General features: G+C 45.6%; 1 protein-coding gene across 2 annotated transcripts in view; it reads left to right on the top strand.

Annotated features, from left to right (window-relative positions):
- Positions 1-23126, top strand: part of RASAL3 (RAS protein activator like 3) — a 286096-nt gene extending 262970 nt beyond the window's left edge. For both annotated transcript variants that reach the window (XM_078682087.1, XM_078682079.1), the window contains exons 17-18: positions 832-913; positions 20556-23126. In XM_078682087.1, coding sequence (XP_078538213.1) covers positions 832-913; positions 20556-20717 — 244 coding nt within the window. In that variant the 3' untranslated portion in view covers positions 20718-23126. The remainder of the gene's footprint in view (positions 1-831; positions 914-20555) is intronic.
- Positions 23127-24188: the final 1062 nt, after the last annotated feature.

The raw sequence follows: 24188 nt of genomic DNA, 5'->3' as shown, positions 1-24188 counted from the left end.
AAGTTTGCATGACTGTTTGACTGGCCCAAGACACCTGGCCAAACAGTCATGTACACTTTAGTGCAGCAGCAGCCACTCACTCCTCCTCCCTGTGTCGCGAGGTGCCTAGCTCCACCCCACCCTAACCTGGAGGCAACACCAATACAAAAAATGAAATGATAATAACGTTAAGTTATTAGCATTTTCCTTTTTCTTTGCTCTCGTGGGGAGATGCTCCTCCACCTTAGCTGGTGGACAATAAGGTTTCGCTCGATGGAGCCCCCATTGGCTTCGTCAACAGAAAGCTTCCTCCGACGGCTCAATGGTGTAGGGACTATCAGAGGAAGGGCATTACACCACCTGCCCTTCTTAGGATGGATGGTGTAATGTACTTTTTTTCTGTTCATCACCGCCTTGAAAAACCTAGTGATGAGAGGCAGAAAAACACAGTAATACCTCCCACACTATGAGAGAAACCTCACAAGGCATGGGAGTCATTAGGTTATCGTAGTTCAAAAATAAACTCCCAATTTGGCTGTTTCTTTTCGAAAAACAAAAAAAATTAAAAGTTTGGTGGATGGCCGTCAAGATCGGTGGCAGCAGTCTACCACATTTTTTATTGGGACCTTGAATAGAACTGTCATGATGGCAGCTCCCCACTCACTCGGTCGGCTGTCATCTGTAAATTTGACAGGTGGTAGTCTGTCATGATGGCAGTGATAATGTGCTCCGCCACAATGAAAAATGGAGTACCGTCCATCAAACTCAAGATCAGGGTACATGTGGTCTAGATTGGGTAAATTTAAAATTAACCATCACTCCTATTCAAAGAAATGTTCCTTTCCCTATCAGGCGTGCCTCCGCTGAAGAGAAGAAGAGAGGGCAACCAGAAGAAGCACCGCACTGTGACACAGATCAAAGGATCACAGGCCTGGTAAGTGAAGCTGAAAAGCACATGCAAAAATTAACAAGAAAAACAGAAGAGCATGTCTCAAAGTGGGATAAATCCTTTAGGAGAAATATACCTGAAAGTGCCTTGTGGAAATACACCCACAGGGCCTCTTATAGAAATTGTACCTCAAACAAGTTTATTGGAAGAAAGGCCAAGTATCTTTTATACAATCAAAACATAATTTGCACAAAGGCAGTGGAGCAGCTTTATATTAATTGACTTCAAAGTGCTTTCTGTCATACAACCTAACGTCAAAATACTTTCTAGGACGACAGATCCAGCACCTGTCACACATACTACAAAAAAGTATTTTAGTAATATAGTATCTTTAATATCTATTGTATCCCAAAACACATAAGTGACACATTCATTTCAAGAAAGGCAGAGTCTGTCTCTACCTCCCTCTTTTGTTTTACTTTTTATTTGTTAATAATCAACAAGAGCAATTCATTGAGCTCACTGGGCATTCATTTTACAACTTAGATGATCAGGAGAGGCAAGGCGAGACAAAGAAAAAGGGAGGAGTCCATGCACAGCCCAGTCATTGGGAAGGTGACAATGTATCTAATCAGAAGCTTTACGTCCAGGCTCCAGCCCAGAAACCAAAAGCACCAACCCCACTTGTCTTATGCCATGGTGGCTGTGGAACAAGCCTTGTAATGTTGTAGTGCTGGAAATGTGAGAGTGTTGCACAGTTTTGCTTCTTGTAGCTAGTTCTTCAGTGTAATTTTAAGGCCCCTGAACCAGGATATGTTAGCTTCGTATTTAGCTAACAGGTGTAACATGGCAGCAGTTCTCCTTCCTCAAAGGTCCGGGACATGTCCTAGTAAGGTCACCAGTGGGTCAGCCTGTATTTCACAATCTATGATATCTCCTGCAGGTGTGGTCAGTAGTTCAGCCCATCTTATTCGGCAGAGCTGGTGTGAAACACACTCTGCAGAGAAATTTAAAATGTAGTCTCTTGTGTCTATAATTTAAACCTATGGTGATCCTCTGGGAATAAACAGACTACCCATTTATCATCCAACCAGCAATTTCCCAGGTCGGTCTCCCCATGTTTCACGGCTGGTATCAATGCATTTGTTCTAGTTTTTTGTGCAATGTATATATCTAACCCTGGGCTCTTTCAATTGAATCAGTTTCGTCAGTGAAGCAAGCTCTTGGAACTTAGTAGTATGTCTCATTCTATAGTGGACAAACATGCTCTCTCCTTAAAATGCTCTATAGTCATGAAACGTCCATCATTATAAGTGTGTCCCACCTGCGATATACCTCAGTGAAATATTTTCTTAATGACTGCTGTTGTCCAAGAGACCAGTATCTGGCGAGTATAGTTGAGCATACCCAAAGTGTTCATCCAATGTATAACGTAACCTGTTAGTGGAAGCTATAGTATTACACCTATTTCTGGAGTTTTGTGCGTAACAGTGCCGTTTAGAAAGTTATTTATCCACCTAGTCTTTCTCCACTACTATGTGACACTTAAGGAGGGGCAGATAATGCCAGTACATTGTGAAATGTGCCTGTGAAGCGAGAAAATAGGTTTGCAGATTCAGTACTGACAAATTGCCCATCATAATGCAAGGTCAGAATATACCATCCCAGAAGAGCCTGTTTCTTAGTCCTTATCAGTCTGGTGAGAATTGTCTGGAGTTTAGTAATAAAGAGATTTGGGAAAGGGATCAGTATGTTGGTGAACAAATAAAGAAATTTAGGGAGGACGACAATTTAAGTTTTAATGAACATTTGATTGATTTTCGCTCCGTGCACTATAGAGTAACTGCAGGAGGGTGGCCCCTTCCATAGCTGCATGTTCCAATGTGAACGCAGGGTCCGATGGCGAAGTGTACCACCATTCACTGATGATCAGCAAATGAGAGGCGACATAGGAGGAAAAACGTCAGCAGCTGTTGATTGCGCACAGGTTTGGAGCGCCACCCGAACCGCTCCACCATTCCAAAGGAATTTGTTGTGGATGGCATTAATATTTGCAAACCAGGATCTTGGTATGTATTATGGGAAGTATTGTGACTGGTACAGTAATTTAGGCAAGGAGACCACCTTAAAAATCGCTGATCGCCCGTACAACAAAAGCAGGAGAGGACCATATCGACGTCTCATCTCGGAGAACATCGAGAAGGGGATTAAGGTTGTGAGCCCATGAGATCTTTGGGCAGGACGATATATAGGCACCCAAGTATTTAAAACCCCCTATTGCTTGGGTCAGTTGGGCCGCCCATTTATCACTACCCCGATTGCCACACACTGGGCATAAGACTGATTTGAAGGGATTAGTGTGAAGCTCAGTGGTCTTGCCGAAAACTCAGAGGATCTGTAGGATGCGTGGTCCCGAAAACCAAGGGTCCGTCATGAAAAAGAGAGCATCGTCCGCATACAAGGCAATACAGTCATAATGCAACCATATCCACTCAAATCCCGAAGCACTGGATCCCTGCGCACCCAAGCAGCCAAAGGTTCCACTGCCAGGGCGAATAAAAGGGGGGATAGGGGGCAGCCCTGCCACATGCCGCGACCGTCAGGGAGGGGAGCCGAGGTGTGACTGGCAATGCGCACTGAGGCTGTGGGGTCCGTATAAAGCAGTCGAACATATGCCTGAAACGCAGGCCGAAATTAATGTCCTTCAAAAGCTGGTAGAGGAACTCCCAGCTGAGGGAGTTGAATGCCTTGTCGATGTCTGCAAGCAGTATAGCCGCAGGGCACCCCAGCTTATGGGCCATCGCCAAGGCATTATGAACCAGACGGATGTTGTGTCTGGTGGCTCTGTGTGGCATTAAGCCAGACTGCTCTGGGTGAACCAAGCCCTGTATGCAGTCATGCAGGCCATCAGCAAGATCCTTACCCAGCAATTTGGTCTCAAAGTTAATAAGGAAAATAGGTCTTTAGGAGGCCAGCTCTTCTGGAGGGCAACCTGGCTTCAGAAAAAGAACAATCTCGGCCTGCCGCCAATCTTGGAGCATCCGACATTGCTCAAGCGCTTCATGTAGTGCAGCTAACAGATGGGAATATAAAGTAGACATGTGGAACCGGATGAATTTCATGGGGAATCCACTGGGGCCAGGGACCCGTCCCGGGCGCAGTGCCATAAGTGCTGCACTTAATTCATCGCCAGAATAGGGGCGTCGAGCTGTTCTCTAATCTGGTCAGTAAGCTTCTGAGGGGGAATATCCCTAAGGAACTCCGCTATCAGGGCAGGCGATAGCTGCTCCTTGCGTGCCTACAGTATAAAAAAATAATGTGAAAATTTGGCAGCAACCGCCCTCTGAGGACGAATGTAACGCACCGTCTGCAACTCGGATAATGGGGACAGCAGTCAGGGACCTCCTCACCTGACACAACCTGTGGAGCATAGTGCTCGATTTGTCCCCCCATTGATAGATCCGTTGTTGCGATTCCAACCAGATCTCTTTATCCTCTTCAATAAGGTGGTGTTGTAGCTGTTGCTGTATTTGTAGTAAGTTACGATGGAGGGAAGGGCTGGGATAAAAAGTGTAATGTGTCTCTAGGGATGTCTGCTGAGCCGTGAACTCGACCCATTAGGTGTAGCGCTTGCGCTTTTCATTTGCACAGTAACAAAAGTTCACCCCTCGGATTGTGGGCTTTAGGGCTTCCCAAAGGAGTGCCTTAGATGAGGCGGAGGCAGCATTTAAATCTATGTATTCCTGGATCACCCCCATAAGTGTTTCTTGGCAGTCCGGGTCTCAAAGATGCCATGAGGAAATTTGCCACCTTAATGGGGGTTTTCGAGCTAGGGTATGCAGTTTGACAGAGACCGGAGAGTGATCCGATAGCCCCCAAGGGATGTGGGAGGCCTGGGAGAACCTGTGAATGTAGCTGCTTGGAGTGAATAAATAATCTAGCCGGAAGAGGGAACCGTGAACCACGGACAAGTATGTATAAGCTGATTCAGCCGGGTAATATTCTCGCCAAATGTCTGACCAACCCAGTGTGGTAGTGAATGCACATAATTTCGATGTATCTGACACGGGGCCAGTGTCAGACCCACGCCTTCTATCTAGTGAAGACATGACGTTGTTCCAGGCTTCCCCCAAAAGTGCTATGCTGTTGGGTAGGTCACCCCAGAGGCGGGAAATTGTACCTAAAAATGTATTCCTTAAGGGCGGGTGCATAAATGCTCCCAATATTGATGTTTGCCATATATATCGTTCCAGATACCCGGACTTACCACCCCCCTGGGTCTATCCAGTGTTTCGTGTGAGTTAAAGGGGCCTGACGATTGATGAGTATAGTCATCCCCCATGATCCCCAAGTAAACTTAGCATGATATTCCCAATATTAGCCAAACCGGGCCAGGCATGGAGCCTTGGTGCCCAAAAAGTGCATCTCCTGGAGGAGCAGGATATCGGCCCCATAGATCTTGGCCTGGCGGAGAATAGCACCCCATTTGACTTTGTTGAGCAACCCCCTAACATTCCAAGACAACACTGTCAGATCTCCAGGCGGGGAAACACTAGCCTGTACGGCCATCAGGTGTTATTTGCATCAGTGGAGTACCTTGTGCAGCGGGATTAGGTGTACGTGTCTGCGCTAGTAACCAAACCGCCCAGGGACCCCATGGGCCCTCCCTACCCCCCTGATACTGCCAAGAACAAGGAGCATGTGTCAAGGCGAAGGGTGCCCTCAGCCTCCAACAGGGGAGCCCAGAGCCCCTCCCCCAATGGATCCCAACTTTCCCAAGGAACTTCAACATGAGGGATGAATGTCTGACTGGTCAGTTGCGGTGTGTTTTGCCCATGCCAGCTCAGTGCAATTATCTATGAAGTGTTCCAGATGCCAGAGGACTACAGTTTTAATCAGGACTATTCTGTCTTACATTGACAGTGGTGATCATATCCAACTGCCAACCTGAGTTGACAGTTTTTGAACTGCAGGTCCATAGTTAACTCTGACAACTACTTCCTCAAAGCTGTGCATTTGAATCCCTAGATATCGAACTCGTTCTCTGCTCCACCTTAAAGGGTAATCCAGATCAGTGCCTCAGTACAGAACATTAAGAGAAATATTTCAGGTTTACCCAAATTAATTTTAATTCTCAAGTACATTGTAAACTTTCACAGATCACCTGTGAAGGATAAGATTCATGATTTATTACAAATAATAATATATAATCATCATACAGAGGTTGTATTCATTATCTGTTGGTACAGGACAGTCCTCTGAATGTGGAATTCCCTGTTGCATGCCACGAGCTACATTTATCTAAAGTAGTGGATGCTAGCTGGGCCTGTCTTGTATCATTATCAACCCAAGTCACATGAGCTTCTCTAACAAGTGTGCAATTTGCGTTCTTTCTTGTGAGGTGCATAGCTTTTCATAGTACCTGGTGAATATCTTAAGAATGATCTCAGCGTTACTAGTCTGTCACCACCTTCTCCATTAATAACCACTATTGTGTTTTATTTATCTGGCTTCCTAAGCCAACAGGTAAAAGGTCCTGGCAGGACACTTTCCATGTTGCCTCAGCTGTGCATCCTTATCCAAAAAGGTCACTTCTCTGTCAGACTTGTCCCTGAAGACTGCAGTGTGCCTCAGTTTATATCTGCCCCAATGTCCTGTTTGAAAACACATTTTATTGTTTTATCGCACAACAGTCATGCATCATCTACTCAATCCCTCCAAACCCATCCAGCCCCTTCATGGTAACAATAGGTCTTCATAGGATACCAAATCTTCTGCTATAGTCCGGGTCTTGCTGCGATTGATGACTACACAGTTTGCACTTAGTGTCAGGCACTCCGATGCAAGATCTCAATGAACCATTCCAACCATTAATTTTGCTATCTCCCCACTTAACCCCTCACCCTCCCTCTCCCCAACCTACTGCTCCCCCTCCCCCCTACTTCCCCCTCCCTTCCCCCCCTGTCACCGGTGTGTTCTGTAGGTCTGCGGATGTGTTGCGCAAGAAGCCTGACTTACTGCTCTTGACCGAAACCTGGTACTGTGATTCTTCCCTCCCTGTCCTCTTGGCTACCCTCCCCCCTTCCTACGTCGCCTTGCGCGCAGATCGCTCGGCGGGCAGGGTTGGTGGTGGTGTGGCACTAATCGCCCGATCCGAATTGAATTTTCAAACCCTTCCCTTTCCCCCTATCCCCCCTACTGAATTTCTTGTAGCCCGCTCCCTCTCCTTCTCTCCCCCTATCACCTTACTCCTAATGTATCGTCCACCCCAGTCTTCGTCTCTGTTCTTACCGGCACTTCAAGACCTACTGGCGAATTTGGTGATCAACTACGCCTCAGTTTTGGTGCTAGGGGATTTTAATTACTGGCCCTCGGATCCCTCGGAGTGCACTGCTTCGAAACAGTTCACTGAATCTCTTTCTTCTCTAAACTTGGTCCCGCACATTACCATCCCCACTCATTCGCACGGTCACATACTGGACCAGGTTTGGTCCCTTAATCTTCCAGTCTCCTCGGTGACAATATCTCCCTGTCCCTGGTCTGACCATGCCCTTATTGCTTTTTCCATCTCGTCCAAACCTGTATCCAAAGCCCCACGCGCCAAAAATACCTGGGCGCGGAATTGGAACAGAGTCGATCTCCCCTCTTTGTTTTCTCTACTTCGAAACTCCACTCCCATCCTCTCTGATCTCTCATCCGACTCCCAAGCCAATGCCATTAATACCTGGCTGACTGGAGGTTGTGACTCAGTGGCTCCCCTGCGTCGCATCTCCATCCGGCGACCTAAGGATTCCAACAGGTGGTTTAACGACCACCTAAAAAAGTTAAAACTAGCCACCCGACAGGCAGAGAGGCAGTGGAGAAGAAGTTATCACCCCTCATTAAAAGCTCCCTACCTCACTGCTCTGGCCGAATATAAAACCGCAATTCTCTCCGCAAAAATGTCTTACTTCTCCACCAAAATAATGTCAGCCGAGAACAAACCTAAGGAAATATTTGGCATAGTCAATGACCTGGCTTATTCTGACAGAGCTTCACCCCAGAACCCTCCATCTCAGTCACTATGTGATCAACTCAATGCTTACTTCTTAGAGAAGATCGATACCATCAAAGCCAACATCCCCCCTCCTTCGCCCGCATTTGTGGATCCCTCCCCTCCTATTGTCCAATGTCTTCTCACCTCTATTCCCCCCCTCACTGAGGCAGGATTCCGGGAGATGCTCCCCAAAGTAAAGTCGGGCTCTCCCGCAGACATCTGTCCGGCACGAATCCTGCAACAAATTTATTTTTCTTGCGCTGAGCCCCCTATTGCTTTTCTCAACCACTCCCTTGCGCAGGGAGTAGTGACCCCTGCGCTCAAATCAGCCACCATAGTGCCCATCTTAAAAAAGCCTGGCGCCGACCCGTCCATCTCAGCCAATTACCGCCCCATTTCCCTGCTGCCCTATTTGGGCAAGGTGCTGGAACGCCATGTCACCGCAGCTTTCAGCACCCACGTAGAGGCTAATGGGGGATTGGCTCCCCGCCAGGCTGGCTTTCGCCCCAGGCACTCGACAGAATCAGTTGTGGTTGCGGTCCTGGACAACCTCAGGAAGGGTATGGATAATAACAAACATCAGGTGCTGGTACTCCTCGATCTCTCTGCCGCCTTTGACACGGTTGACCACACCATCCTATTGTCCCGTGTCAAGGCGGCTGGAATTGAGGGTTCAGCCCTGATCTGGCTGTCCTCCTTCCTGAGGGACCGCACCCAGGCGGTTCGGCTAGGAGACCTCACGACCACTTCACTCCCTGTCACCTGTGGTGTTCCCCAGGGTTCCTCTCTTTCCCCTCTACTCTTCAATCTGTACATCTCTCCTCTTATTTTTGCTCTTCAGCAGCTGGAGGTCACCGTGTACAATTACGCCGATGACCTCCAGCTCATCTTTGATCTGTCCTCTTCTTCCCTCTCTGTTTCTAACTTTCAGTCTTCTATGACATTTATCAGGGATTGGATGAACCACAACCATCTCAAATTGAACCCGGATAAAACCGAGTTGGTTCTCACCGGTGGTTCTTCCAGTCCCTGGAATTCTCTCTTTTGGCCCCCCATTCTTGGTCCCCCCCCCACCCCCTCAACTTCGGTCAAAACACTGGGTGTTAAAGTGAACAACCAGCTCACCCTTCATTCACAAATCAGTTCTGTAGTTTCCTCCTGCTTCCTCACTCTCCGCACCATCCGCACTGTCTCCCGTTTTTTTTCCCCTCAGGCACTCAAGCAGATCATGGCCGCACTGGTGATATCGCGGCTGGATTATGCCAATGCCCTTTACAACGGCATTCCGGCATACAGCATGCGGAGGCTCCAGATGGTCCAGAACCAGGCGGCCCGGCTGGTTTTTGGTCTCCCGCGATATCATCACTCTACACCGCTCCTTAGGGAGCTTCATTGGCTTCCCGTCAAGGAACGCTCCCTCTTCAAGACCGGCTGCATGCTCTTTCAGGCCCGCCAAGGCACTGCCCCGGCCTTTATTTCCTCGCTAATAAAAGAATATGTTCCCACCAGAGAGCTCCGCTCTTCCTCCAAATCTCTCCTCCAAATCCCACGTTTCAAACGGAAAAAATGGGGCGGAACCAACTTTTCTACCTTAGCCCCTACATTTTGGAACTCCCTTCCTGATCACCTTCGCCTTGCCACCCACTATCTCTCTTTTCGGAAAGATCTTAAAACGTTTCTTTTCAAACAGGCCTTCCCCGTGTAATCTTCCTTTTTTTCTCGACAGGTTGACTTTGCCTCTGTTGCCGACTCCCATACTAGCGCCAAAAAACCGTACGGTGCACGCTGCGCTTTATAAATGTTTTAAATTAGAAATTAGAAATTAGAAGTGTGTTGACCTATATGCAGGATTCCCACATTGGGTATTTCAGTGTCCTTCCTGCGCTTGGCCGTTTCGCTCTTGGGCTTCCTGTGTCTGTTGATCCGCCAAGTATTGTACTAGTGCACCCTATGCCCTCGCTGTGTCTAACGCTTTCTCATTGTTCATGCGTCACGCCTGTCTAAGCCGAACTGCGTCCTCTGCACTAGCCCACTTGAACAGCTCTGCCCTCCACCTTCTACTGCTGGGACCCTCGCTGGATTTCCAGTGCATTGTTATTTCTCTTTTCGCCAACACCAAACCCATATCTACAAATGTACTCGTCACTTTTGTTTTGGGGGTATGCGGAAACCAATGTAGTATGCACGTGGCCATATCAAAGTCTAAGTCGTGCTCCGTAATTATCTGCCCCAATGTCCTTTCATCCCCATCCTGGGTGAATTTCCCTCCCAACTCTTTCAATTTCCCCTCTTACCTGCCCAATGGGACTTGCAAGGATTTCAGTACACCAACCTGTTTGGAGATGCTGTCCCCTCTTATGATCACTTGAAATGCCTCTCATAAGGTACAGTAATGTTGAACCTTCCCCTGGTTAGTGTCATGGCATATTTTGATAGCTGTGGATATGTCATGCATAAAGACTGCATTCCCCAAAGCACCTGATGGAAACCTCTAGACGCTGCCAATACATATTGATGTTGGTAAAGTAAGTTGGCTTTAAACAGGGAGTGGTCAGAGGGCGTAAATTTCATATGCTGTATATCGATCATACAGAGTAGCTAGTGCATGGAATATAGCCATAGATCTATTCTGGATAGAGAACCATATTCAATGGAATTATTGGCTCACCCTCATGTGTTGCTGTCCAGACATCCTTCAGTCCTAACATTGCCATATAAAATAATACGGCTCTTACAGACAGCACTGAGTGATTATGGGTCTAATTCAGCATATCCCATGTATAGTTAAGCGTCAGGTTAAAGTAACATCCTCACAGTATATCATGCGCCTCAAGTCAGCCTCAGGTATCATAGATATCAAATAGGTTGGGGAGTCGATGTTATGGTCATATACATTTATCAGTGTAATGTGTGTGTCTAATTTTGTACCAGTAGGCAATAGGTATTGCCCGTGCGGATCCACAATGAACTGCCTGCGTTTAAAGTCACCAGATTTGTGAATTTTGATAGCTGATTCACATGATTATGAGCAATAGGATGCACACAATGTATCGGTAGCACATTTCACAACAAATAGGGAAGGTTTATCAAGTAGTATGTGGGTTTCTTATTCTAGGGCCACATCTATCCTGTGTCTGTCTAGACTTGTCACAACTTGTATGACAATTTTGGAGATATTCAGCTCTATCACATTCCATGTTGTTAGGGTGTATGGCACATTATTATGTGTATGTTGTACGTGCATTCATCTGTGGGTGTCTTTTCTCTACAGTATTATATGTGGTCACTGCCACCCTCGCATGTCCGTCCGGAATCCTGCAAAGCCATAAATAAAACCTTAACAAGCCCTGAGTATCTACCCCCAAACCACGCTGACCACTTCACCAATCAGTGAACCCAAATATTATATAAATTACTCTTCAGAGGGTTAGTAAAAAAAACAAAAAAGGTAATGGGAGGAAGGCTTCCAATACATCGAACTATTGGCAATAATTTGGGGTAGCATTTTAACCCATCGTTCTTTTGTACACCATGCGACTTTAGTTTGGACTCAGTCCTAAGCAAGCCAGTCTTCACACTGCTCCAGTAGGAACAGTTTACCCCAAACTGCCAGGTTTCAGGGTCTTCCCTGATTTGGAACACAAGCAACCAAGATCGGTTTTCTTCCTGATTAGGCTCATCAGTGGCCTGCCGCTTGGTTCCAGTGGCAGAGCGAGCACAGGATCCATGTCTGGGCACACCTTTGCCACTTAGGACAGCACATCAAGCACACAAAATGTGATGGAAGTAATGCTTGCTGTTTTTCTAAACAGTGACGGTTGGGGTAGCATTCCAACCCATCGTTCTTTTGCCCACCATGCCAGCTCAATTTGGACTCTGCCATATGCAAATTAGACTTCCCCCTGCTTCAATAAAACCTTCTTAGTGTTTGATGTAATGGCGTAAGTGGCCAAGGATAAGCCCAGACATGAGTTCCTTGCTCACTGTGCCACTGGAACCAAGCTGCACCCGACTGAAGAAGCCCACTGGAACCAAGCTGCACCCGACTGAAGAAGCCCAATCAGGCCGAAACCAGTCTTCAGTTGCTTGTATTGTGGTTCAGAGAAGACCTGGCTCCGCAGTTCGGACTGGACTGTTCCTATTGAAAAAGGACTGAGGCCGATTTGCAAATAGCTGGGCCTGATCTGAAGTGACATGGTGGGCAAAAGAACGCTGAGTCAGCATGCTCCCCGAGCAACTGCTAGTGGTTAGACAAAGTGCAAGCATTTCTCCCATCGCCTTTTTGGGTTTTTGGGTAAAAGCTAAACCAACCCTGTATTTCTATCACCCCGCCCACACTGACCACTTAACCAATGAGTGAACCCTAACAATAAAACTCCTAAGTGTGTCACAACATAAGCATTCCACGCCATGAATTGAAGTTTGAGCTCCCAAACCTCGTAGCCCGTTGTGATAACAAAGACTATTACTGTGAGTTTCCCAGCTTAGTGAAAACTCAGTAGAGCACCGTGCTTGCCATGTAAAGTCTAGTACTGACAGAAGCAACCTGGTTGCTAGAGTGTGGGTGGTAAAGGAAATACAACAGGTAGTTCATAAGCATGCCCATAGCCATCAGATCGATTGTCCCTTCTCCACATGGTCAGCCACATAATCGGTGAGCCAGCATCATCACAGTTGTAATCATTATCATTAAGTATAATTTTCTCCCCCCAACCAGAGTCGTCAAACATTGTTGCATCTTTCTTGGGAGGTCTCCACCCTCCATTCTTCCTGACATTGTACTCTCAGGAGGGCTGGGTGGAGCATTGCAACTCACTATCATAGAGCTTTTCCTTGACCTCACCCAAGACTATTCTAGCCTCCTGAATGGCTGGAGTTAAGTCAGGTTATATAAATATTTTGTCGCCTAGCAATTGCAAGTCTCCTGCTTCCCAGGATAGACACAGCACAGCATTACAATATCAATAGTTAATGAGGCGTACAATAATGGGTCGTGAAAATACACGGAGGAAGGCCTAAGTGTCGGCGGTCTGAGTGCCCTTTTCATCATCAGAATTGCTGCGAAATTATCTCCTCCAAAGAGGTTAACAAGTAGTTTCTCAACAAACAGATCCAGCCTGCCTAGCTACATCAACTCCACAAACTGAATAATGCATATGTTGTTTCTTCGGATGGGTGACCCCCAATCTTCATTCAACCTCCAGAACTTTTCCCATGTGAAGTAATTTCTCATTGGAGGAGCGAATCCTCTCCTTTAATTCATTTATTCTTCATTCAACCATGTCTATATTAGTGGTACGTCTGTCAAGATGTTCCTTCATTTGATCCAGCCGGAAGTTTAATGTGACACTATTTTCTCATTAATTCATTGCAGACTGCTTTTCAGTTCAAGTGGGAGGGCTCTTGCGTCATCTTCTCAGTTAATGTCAACTGCAGGTCGGTCAGAGTTGACTGTGTGCTCAGCTGCTTGCCCTCCTCATTCTTGACATTGCTTGTGAGGTGAAACTGAGGGGAGTAGCTTCAAGGGGTTTTTGGGGTGTGTCACTCCCCCAATTAAATATATTCTTGGCTTGGTGTTGGGTCTGGGGGCCCTGAGTCGGGTCTGCTATGCCTGTATAGGTTTTTCTTGTCAGCTTGATTTCACAAAGAGATTTGAACTTGTTCATTTTTTGGATGAAGAATTTAAATATATTTAAAATATATTTTAAATATATTTAGGTCCAGATTTACAACATTTTGCATCGGTTTATCTCATTTTTTTGACACAGCCGGACACAAAATTCTTTTTGGTATTCATAAAGCCATGCAAATGTCAATAATCTTAGCTTTGGAAGAAAAGGTAATCCAATTACTGTGCACCTGGAAGGTGTTCCATGGGTGGTGCATGGGCATTCCTGTGCATCCACCTAAGGATTTTGATGCAAACCCATATTTACAAAGAGCTGTAAACATGGGTTCTGTAGCACACATACAAATCTGGACAATTCTCTAGTCCAATGTGCCAGATAATCGAGCTACACCAGTCTCAGGTTTCCAGGCATGCTACTGGCAATCAAACACCCAAAAGGTGATGGGATGAATGCTGGTAAACAGGCTAGCCACAGGCAATCCTGCGGGGTATCATTCCAAACCAATTTATTTCGCCCTCGGTGCCCCTTCAGACAGAGTGCCTGATTTAGGATTTAGCAGATGAAATAAAGGAAGATAGGGAGGAGGAGGACATTACTGCCTTTATTTCACCCACCAAATTTGGACATGTCTCCCAGCCCAACGGACATCTCTATACACTGGGAGGAACTGCCATCGTGGTGGTTCCCGTCAATGTAGGAAAAGTATAACGGATTGCTCCATCAAACATGATGGAGTTTGTTTTACAAAAGAAAAAAACTAGTGATCCCCACACCCATTTTCTTTTGAGGATAAATTTATTTTTTATCAGCACTCACCACCCGAATACCATGCAGTGATTGGCAGTAACAAAAGCCACTTGAACGTGTGCTTTAATCGGGCGGAGAGCTTATTTTTGATGGCACCTACTACGTCGGGCCATCAAAGGAAGTTTTATAGTGGCAGAATACATTTTTTCACCTCAGAATAAACCTTGCGGTCTGCCCGACTCAAAATTGGGCAGGTGGACCTTGAGTTTGGCAGACAGGGTACTCCATCACCTTTGTAACAGAGTACTTGTATGCCGACCTGTAAATCAGCCTCAGAAGCCCACCTAATGCAAATCAATACTGACCCTTCTTCTCATGGGAACAGCCCATCCCAAACCTTGGTCACATCGCACATTCACCCTGTGGCAATTGCTTTATTAGTTAGGAAATTTGAGATTCACACACCGGAATCTCAAAGACTATCGGCCACATGCATCAATGTTGCCGTTTGCGAATCCTTAATTGCGAAAATTAAGGAATCGCAATTAAGGATTCGCAAACGGCAGTGCATGATTAATTCGCATTTTTTTAGCGAATCGGTATTTTTCCTTAATTGCGATTCACAATTTGCGAATCGCAATTAAGGAAAACCCTTCCCATTGATTCCTATGGGCCAAGAGGCCCATAGGAATCAATGGGAAGGCATTTACAAATTGCGATTTTCAATTTGCGAATCGCAATTGAAAATGCAATTTCAAGGGTGCAGGGGGGGTCCAATGAACCCCTCCCTGCACCCCTGAAATTAAACTTAAGTGCAATTTACACACACACATGTCCCAAGGACATGTGTGTGTGTAAAATGCAACTTTCAAAAATGCATTTTTGTGCAGGTTTGAAGGTTTTCGGTAAATTAGCATGAGGTCCAACCTCATGCTAATTTACCGCTTCCAAATTGATTATTCGCAATTTAAAAATGATCATGCATTGCATTTAAGAAATCTGAAATTGCGATTTCTTAAATGCAATCGCAATTTTAGAAATCGCAACATGATTGCAATTCCTAAAATTGCGAAATACATGATGCATTCCAATTTTGATCATTGCATTCGCAAACGGCCGAAAATTGCGATTCGCACCGTTTGCGAATGCAATTATCTTTGATGCATGTGCCCGTAAGCTACGTACCTTGAAAACTCCATTTTCATCTCTTGCTTGATAATGTCAGACTGGCTTGAGTGATGACGCATAGACTATCGTTGCTCAGTTGGCCAGGTGAAGTCCTTGCACCATACAGCAGAGGGTGATTAGTTGAATAGTTAGGCGAGGTCAATCAAACAAATATATGTTGTATTGACCAGCTTTATAAAGGGTTGCCATAGGAATCAGAGTCAGCAGCCTGGCATACAGCTTACAGGACCAGTTGGGAAGTCTCAGCTAGATCCCCTCCCTGAAACATCCAGGTAGCGCGGTTTCCATAGCATGTCAAGACGTGTATTAAGCAAATGAGTTTATTTAGACCATCAACTGCAATAGTAGGCATCCTGCACCTCTCCTCACACCGATCAGGTTCCTCTTTCGTGGCAGCAGCTGCTTTAGCCTCACTATAGTAGTGTAGAGTAGTAGGAAAAATACAATTATTGCAGTGGCTGAATATTGTGCGGTATCAAAGGGGCAGAAAACCCAGGCGCATCCCGAACCAGGCTGGCCTCAATCAGCAGGAAACAGTCAGAAAGCTCCCCAGTCAGCGTGACTCAGCAGTTTGCATCATGTTGTGGCTGCCATCTTTTGGCAGTGTTATGTCCCATTGTCTCACTGCAAAATGCAACCTTGAGTGAAGGCAAGGCCTCAGGCCTGCCGGCAGCCCCTGTCGTCCTTTGGCCCTGCTCCATCCACCCGGCACTCATCGCCTGGTCTTCAGGTTATTGTACCACCAAGATTTGCCACAGTTTCTCACCTACTCATCTTCTTTCTCGGTGCAGGTGTAAAGTTAGGTTGAGCAAGGAAGTTGTAGTATTTAAAAGTATTGGATAGGCGGGGACTCAGAGCACCTCAATATGTGGCCATCATGAGTTGGCTAAGACCACCTCTCTCTTCTGCATCTACGTCTCACCATAACCCTATGTATCTACCTCTAATGCTATATGTTAAATCTATTTAAAAAAAAATAAACTTATAATTATGACCACACCTCACCCTATGACAAGATGGGAACGGGTGGGCTTGGTAAGCATGCACAAGGCACCACAGAGTAGACAAACTGTAGTCGGTGGCGCCAGGTCACATTTAAATTAGTGTACCTGGCAGGCGTAGCTCAGCTCCAAATCCAAAGTCAGGAAAAAGAGCCAATTCATACTCTCAGTGCATACATGAAGCCTCGGATCCTCTCAATTATGCTGCCTTAGAAAAACAACACAAGTAAGCTTTAGGAAAAAGTAAAAATCTAGTCATTCAGCTCTAGTTTTTCCTTCCATGTCTAATTGCTCCCCTCTCTCCTCTGCAACATCAATTGTAACCTCGGTGCTGACATCTATATTGTCATGATTACATAGCATAGTTCAGTTCTGTGTATGGATTTAAGCCTCACCACTTGTTGCAGTCACCAGCCGCCACTGACTTACCGACCCTAAACCTAACCATACGTTAAGCAGATGTGAATTAATGTAAATGATTTGCAAATGATTTCCTTTTTTTACCCTGATACTAAATACTTACAACAAAAGTTATTTTTCTGATCATTAGGATAAATATGCTCTGTAATATAAAGCCAAAGTAAGGGTGCTGTCAAAATAAAATTAAGGAAGTAAATGTCAAAGGGCCCTGCTATGTCAAAACAAGAAGGAAAATGCCACGCAGAATAAATGAAGCTAACTAAAGGGACTACTCCGTAAGAGAACCTTACATTAAAAAACTGTATTATAAAGACCCAATAAAAACACAACACGCTGTAAGAAAATGGTTTGGTCTGTCCCTGTATGCATTTATTTGTGGTATTATTTGTAGACAAGGTAGCTTTTCTTCCGGTAAACTCTCCAAACGCACTCCAGAGAGACCAATATAGATGCGTATTCTGAAGAAAATCAAGGCGAAAAACATAATCTAAGACCCATGTACATGTGGTCTCTGTTGACTTAAGTGGATTGCTCTATCACCGCATTTGGGTTGACCTTTCAGGTTTATGTATGTGTGGTGTCTACAGACTTCCTTGGGTTGCTCCTCTGCCACTGCTATGTGTATTCCTAAGACAATATATTATCGCTGGCTGTAAAATGCCCATTCCTATGGAACACTTTCTGCTGCCCTTCCAATGACACCTCAGAACATGTACTGTGGCTCGTTTTCTACTCTGCCATTCCTGTGTCGACTCCTCAGAGCATATGCCATAGCTGGTTGCTTTAAGGCTACTCCTTAGTTGCTCCTGAATAGATACCTGAGTGAATATATAAGTGAATAATGCCCATTTCAGTGGCTTTGCCCCGTCGCTTCTTAGTGGATAGAATGTACCATGCCTGGATGTATGAATGTGCATTCCGATGGGCTGCTCCCTGCTACACCTCAACAGACTCCATAGGCATATATTGTGTCTGGTCATGTTAAATTTGGGGGTCTCTAGTTGACACAGGTAGGTACTTGTGACAAGTAGGGACCCTCTCCTCTAGTCAGGACAAGGGGATTACACTCCTAAAATAACCCTTGCTCCCCCTCTAGGCTGCTTGGCGTGGGCAGTCAAGGCTTATTTCAGAGGCGTTGTAAATTAAGCAGTTGTGACCACATACAGTAACAACACTACAAATGGACACCACACAGGTTTTATATAAAAAAATAAGTAGACTTTATAAAGAGTTACCACAAGACCATAAATGTCAAAAATACACACTATGATTACTTTAAGATGGTAGATTTAAGCTTAGTTCAGTTCAGTTCTTCGATGCGACACTGCGTCAATTTACCTCAAGTTGCGTTACGCTTCCACGACAAGCAATGTCGCAGCGATGGGAAATGCGGCAAAGTCAGGTGCAAAGAAATAAAGACGTGAAGATCTTCCAGATGCGGCACGCTTCTCAGGCATACGAGAAGGCCTCGGTTCGATGCGTGGACTGCAGTGGCAACGCCCTTACGAGGCGACGGCAACAGCTCCAGCGGCGACGCTCTTCTCCACGATGCGTGCAGCTTCCGCTCAATGCGACAACTACAGCAGCGACATCCAAGATGCGATGGCAGCACCTCCGACTGCGGCGCGCTTCTCCGGGATGCGAGGTGCTCTTGGTTGATGCTGTGCAATGAGACAGCTCCAGCGGCGACACGCTCCGACCTCGTTGCGAGATTCTTCTCCTGATGCGGTACAGTGCGACAACTACAGCGGCGACACCCTCCTTCTTCGGAGATGCGACTGCATCAGCAGCGACGGCAACACGCTTCCTCTTCATTGCGGCACGCTTCACTCCGATGCGGTGCAGTGCGACAGTTCCAGCGGCGATACCCTCCTTTGGAGTTGCGACGGCAGGTACAGCGACGGCGACACGCAGTTCCTCAGTAGGTCCAAAACAGCAGGAGGCACTTCCACAAGAACTCTGGGGGGCTGGGGGGTGAAGTCTGTTGTCCCTGAGACTTCAGCAGAGGCAAGCTCTTTTCCAAGCCCTTGGAGATCCTTCACAATTTGAAAGCAGAGTACACAAAGTTCCTTTCTCCTTCATTTGGCAGTAAGCCAACCACTGCAGGCCAATCCCCCAAGCAGCACTTCAGCTTGAGAATAATCTCTCCTCAGTTTCTTCAGGTTCCTCTCCTCAGTAAAGGTTTATTCTTGTAGTCCAAAAGTGATCTAATTTCATGGGATCTGGGTCCCAATATTTATACCCCAAAGTCCTTTGTTCTCTGAGTGGAGAGGGGCCTTTGCCCTGTCCAAACCAGTTCTGAAGCACTCTGTTTACCAGACTTCTCCTCTCCTTTCACAGTGCAGGGCAGAAACATCAGACGCCCCACAGGAGGTGGAGCCAGCATTGTGGAAGGCAAGTACAGTCCTGGAGCACTTTGTTTACAGGACTCCTTCTCTTCTTTCAGTGTGCTGGGCAGAGACATCAGCCACTCCCCAGGGGGTGGAGCCAGCATTGTGGAAGGCAGGCACAGCCCTATTCAAGGTTCAGGTGCAACTCCTTCCTCCCATCTAGATGCAGATCTCTCTGTTCACCACTGGGTGACTCAGCCGGTCTCTTGGCTTTTCCAGTCCTATCACCCTCAAAACCATACATAGGAATACACAACCTAGCAGAGGCAGGTTTGAATAGTTAGACAAGCAAATACCTACTTTCTAAAAGTTGTATTTGCAAACACAGAATATTAAAATAAACTTTACTAAAAGATGTATTTTATTATTCTGAGTTCAGGCATTCTAAACTCGAATTTCTACCATGGTCTCTGAGACAGTTAGGATTATAAAATGTTATAACTCTAACAGCCCATTCTGGCCTATGGAGAACAGGTAGCCTTGCAATAGTGAAAAACGAAAATGGCTGGAATTCGCTATTAGGACATGCCACACACACCAGGGCTTGTCCTAATTTACAATACGGAGCACTTGCACTGTGGCACTGAGTAGCAGTGGCACAGTGCCCAAAGCATCCAGCACCAGCAAAAATACATGAGGCAACAGCAAAAAAATGGAAGGGAGACCCACGCCAATGGTGCCAGGTCTAACAGGTCATATAATAATGTGTCCCTCCTTTGCTCTCGGGTGGACACATCACAACATATGGGTTGGTGGGGGAGTAATACCCCTAACTGTTGGGCGGGTCTATGTGCCGCTCACTGAGTGTAGTTTAAGTTGTATGATACAGACCATTCCAACTACAGACGGGAGCCGCATGAGTGGCAGATTCTATTCTCACACTTTTCTCCCAAACCCATGTACAGACACAGCTAATCACCTGCTACACCACAGTTATGAGTAGTCTGTGCCATACATGTCTGAAACAAGCTCCCTTCCGACGTGATGCACTCTGCACATACAGGCTATGAGACAGACACACACCCTCTGCTATGCGTAACACTCCCACAGAGTAATATGGAACTCGTCCGCAATGAATGAATGAAGCGCCATATAAACCAACTATATTAAAATACACATACACAAATCAGCATAACAACATTCATGAATACACAAACACCTCCAGAATTCGGCAGTGCAGCTACTGTGCATATTGTGTTAGAGCTGCATACTGAAATAAATAGCACAGGTTAAGGAGCCTTTGTCAAGTCTAATGATGGTCTGCCTGTTTTTTAGGAGGAGCGCCTATCCATCTTGGAGAGAGAATACACACTGATGTTGGCCAGAGTGAACAACCCTGAAGAAGTCGCCAAAACACTGAACCACGTTCTTCCAAACCAAATAGACGCTTCCACTGTTGAGGTCAGAGAAAATGGAAATGGCTCCTTAAGCATCTGAACACATGAAGACCACCATGCAGCTCAAAAAAGGACATCTCCGCAAACCACCACCATGGCCCTGACTCAGTGTCTGTAGTATTCTGTTCTATTTTGGTGTTTTTGTACAGCGCATAGCTACCCAACCGGGCCTCCCAGCGCTAAAGACAACACATCTGCCAGATCACTAGATGTACTTAAAAATTAGTAAAGAGAGACTAAAATAGATGAGTTTTCAGAAATTTCCTAAAACTGGATTCAGACTAGTTAATTCTGAGGACCGTGGAGAGTATGTTACAAAGTTTGGGGGCAAGGTAGGCGAAAGAGTGGCCCCACCTTGTCTTGTTAACCCTATGGACTGTCAGCAACTTTAGAATACTGGACTGCAGAGCCCTCCTTGGGATGTAAAGATGGAGAAGTTGCTGTATAAGCAGTGAGCTTCTCCCGTAAATGGCCCGATGGGCAAGGCACAGTGTGTTAAAATGGATTCTCTTCTGCACCGGAAGCCAGTGCAGGCCTGCTAAAGCTAATGCAGCTGACTGGTGTTTGGGGATATTTTTTAAGAATCCGAGCTGCCGCATTCTGGGCATCTTGTAGTATTTTTTTATCACAGACTTGGAGCTACCCATATAAAGGGAGTTTCCATCATCTAGGAGTGAGTAGATCAGTCCCTGCACCACCACTCTCATCAAGGAGAGTGGTAGCCATTGTAGCAGTTTTCTTAGAGTTCTCAGAATTCCAAAACTGGTTTAGGCGAGTTTACTTGTCTGAGTTTACATGGAGAGTTTGTTATCGACCTAAAAACCCAGGTGTTTGAGTGCTAGGGTGGGTTGGGGAAGATCACCAAGGTGGTAGGGCTGAGAAAGTTCTTTCCACCTAGAGAGGTTGTTTCCAACAAATAGTACTTCCGTCTTATCACTGTTCAGTTTTAGGCTACTTGCAGACATCCAGTCTGTAACCTCCTTTTGACAGGAGTTTAGTTGGTTAAATATCTTTCCAATCTCTGGATTGTGAGATATGATGATCTGCGTGTCATCTGCATAAGACACAAGTGCGAGGTCATGTGCTTGTTCATGTGTCATCAGAGGTAGAACAAATTGATTGAATAATGTGGGCTTAGGTAGAAGCCCTATGGGACCCCCCATTTTAAGGGGTGGCTGGCAGAGAAAAGAGCTTCTTCGCAGACCTGGAAGCAAATATTTTCTAGGTAGACTACAAACCATTTTAGTGCAGACCCAGAACTTTCGCCTTCCTTCATACTCTGAATAAGGATCAAATGTGAGACGGTGTGAAAGACCAAAGGCAACGCTCAGGTCTAGAATTATCATGGCTGCTGAGCTGCCTTGGCTAAGGATTGACCAGGAGAATGGCTTGAGTTTTCAAATAGCCAGAGAGGTGTTTGTTCACATGATGTTCTAGTACTTTGCTCGCTACCAGAAGTAAGGAGATTGGTCAGTAATTTTCTGCAAGTAGAGGATCAGCTGTGGGCTTTTTCACTAAGGGTTCAACAATCTGAGTTTTCACGCAGAGGGAACATTGTCACTGTCCAATGAGTGACTAAAAATGTCAAATACTGTGGACAGGAGTGCATCTGATTTCCTGTTGAAATAGGACCTGGAAGTTGCTTGTTGTTTTGTGCATACTTCAATGAGGATTTCACCAAAAAACAAGCAATTCTTTGGGCTAATATTTCTTGGAATTTTGGGTAGAGGGATGATCCACTCTGATTAAACTATGACACCATTTTAGGCCTTAAATTAGGATGAAACAGTTGTGGTTTGTTTCATGGAAGGCCTGAATTTGTATGTGAATTCTGCCTAGTTGATAGAATTAGAAAGCTAAAAGTGGTAGGTACCTCAAGTAATGCATTGGGGGACTCCATCACAGTTGGGGCTTGCGTATAGTTTTTGAGTATAATAGGTGCTTGGTGCAACAGAAACCCACATTACATGGGCAAGGTTTCTGAAGGCACATGCGTCTTTTTACTTTAATAGCCCTGGTAAAATTGACCCGCTTGCCCACCTGGTGACTGTAAAGTATGCACTGGAGAGAGTAAATACTTAAATGGGATAAACTGGCACTTTTTAAAATTGCCAAATATTAGGTTTCCCCAATGACTGTGGCACCCTTCAATTACCACTTCTTTCAACTTTTGGTTGTTGAACCACCTCTGTCTTTCTTTGTCCAACCCATGTCTTGGCTCATAGCAAGTTAAGTTTTAAATCCTATCCTTTTTTTAAAAAATTACTTTTTTTCAATCATTTAAGTGACTTTTTTACGTCGTGTTTGCTAAGAGGAAACATTGCATGGCCATAAAGGTGATAAGACCTCAATGTGACAACAGAACCAGAACCATATTCATGTCCAAGGCTCCTAATTTGTACATTTTAGGGTGACAACCATTAAGCATAAATAAAATGTCAAACTTTTACTGTATTGTCAAACTCTATTGCATAAATTCAATGGTTTGAAACGTCAACAATCAATGAAGATGTATCTTTTGATGAGATCATACCTCACTGCACATTGAAAGTGCAGCTCATTCACAACTTGCACACCCTGGATTCAGTCTTGAGTCTCTTGTGCATGTCAGTCCTCAGCTGCTGGCATGTCATAACACAAACCAGTATCTCTTATGCAGCTAATTCTGGGCTATAGATGAGGGAGCTCTCTCTGGTGCTACTTGACTGCTCCGAAATGAGATCTCGAGTGCTGTATACTCTGAGCTGCTCTGATGGCCGGTCTGTTAATCGCCACAACGTCCAGGCTTTCTCAATATACCTAATCTGTGGTGGAGAAGACCTGATGGTTGGCACATGCCAGTATTAACTTGCATTACTAAACTTGCTGGTCGAAGTTCTCTCACCTAACAGGCTGAGCAGGAGACCTTTCCTTATCCACAGGATTATTTATTCTGCTCTTGGCCAGTCAATGTTGAAACTGCTTTCATTGCTGCCTTGCTCCAGCTATTGTAATTGTCAGCAGAACTCATACCTATCATGCCCAAATGACATGGACCCTAATGCAAGAAAGGAAAATAGGCCCATTACACCTTAGGTCAGTAATAAAAGAAATTGGGGTGCAGTGCGCCCCTCATACCCCTTAGCCCAGTTTTCACTGTACTTTCTACACTGATGGTAACCATCGGTCTCAAAGACCCTCATTCTACCTGCCTTTCCCTCTCACATCCCTCTCGACATCCCTGTCTTCCTTCCACCCCACTTCTCTCTATCGCTTTCTTTGTCTCTCTCTTCCCCTCTCTTTCGTCCTTATGTCCTTCCTCTCTTTTCTCTCCTTGCTTGACTAAAACCTTCTCTTCTCTATCTCGTCCTCTTTCCCTAAGTTCTACAGCATCTTCTTCCATCTCTCCGACAACCTCCTCTTAATCTACCTGTCCTAACTCCTTCCTCCCTTTCTCTAACACTATCTTATGTTCGCTTCCCTTTCTCTTCCATCTCCTTTCTCGTGTTCTTTCTCTCACAACTCTATGGCC

The sequence above is a fragment of the Lissotriton helveticus genome, chromosome 1_1 (assembly GCF_964261635.1).
Source record: "Lissotriton helveticus chromosome 1_1, aLisHel1.1, whole genome shotgun sequence".
NCBI lineage: Eukaryota > Metazoa > Chordata > Amphibia > Caudata > Salamandridae > Lissotriton > Lissotriton helveticus.
The sequence above is the reverse complement of the archived record's forward strand: the minus strand, read 5'-3'. Positions and strand labels throughout refer to the sequence as shown.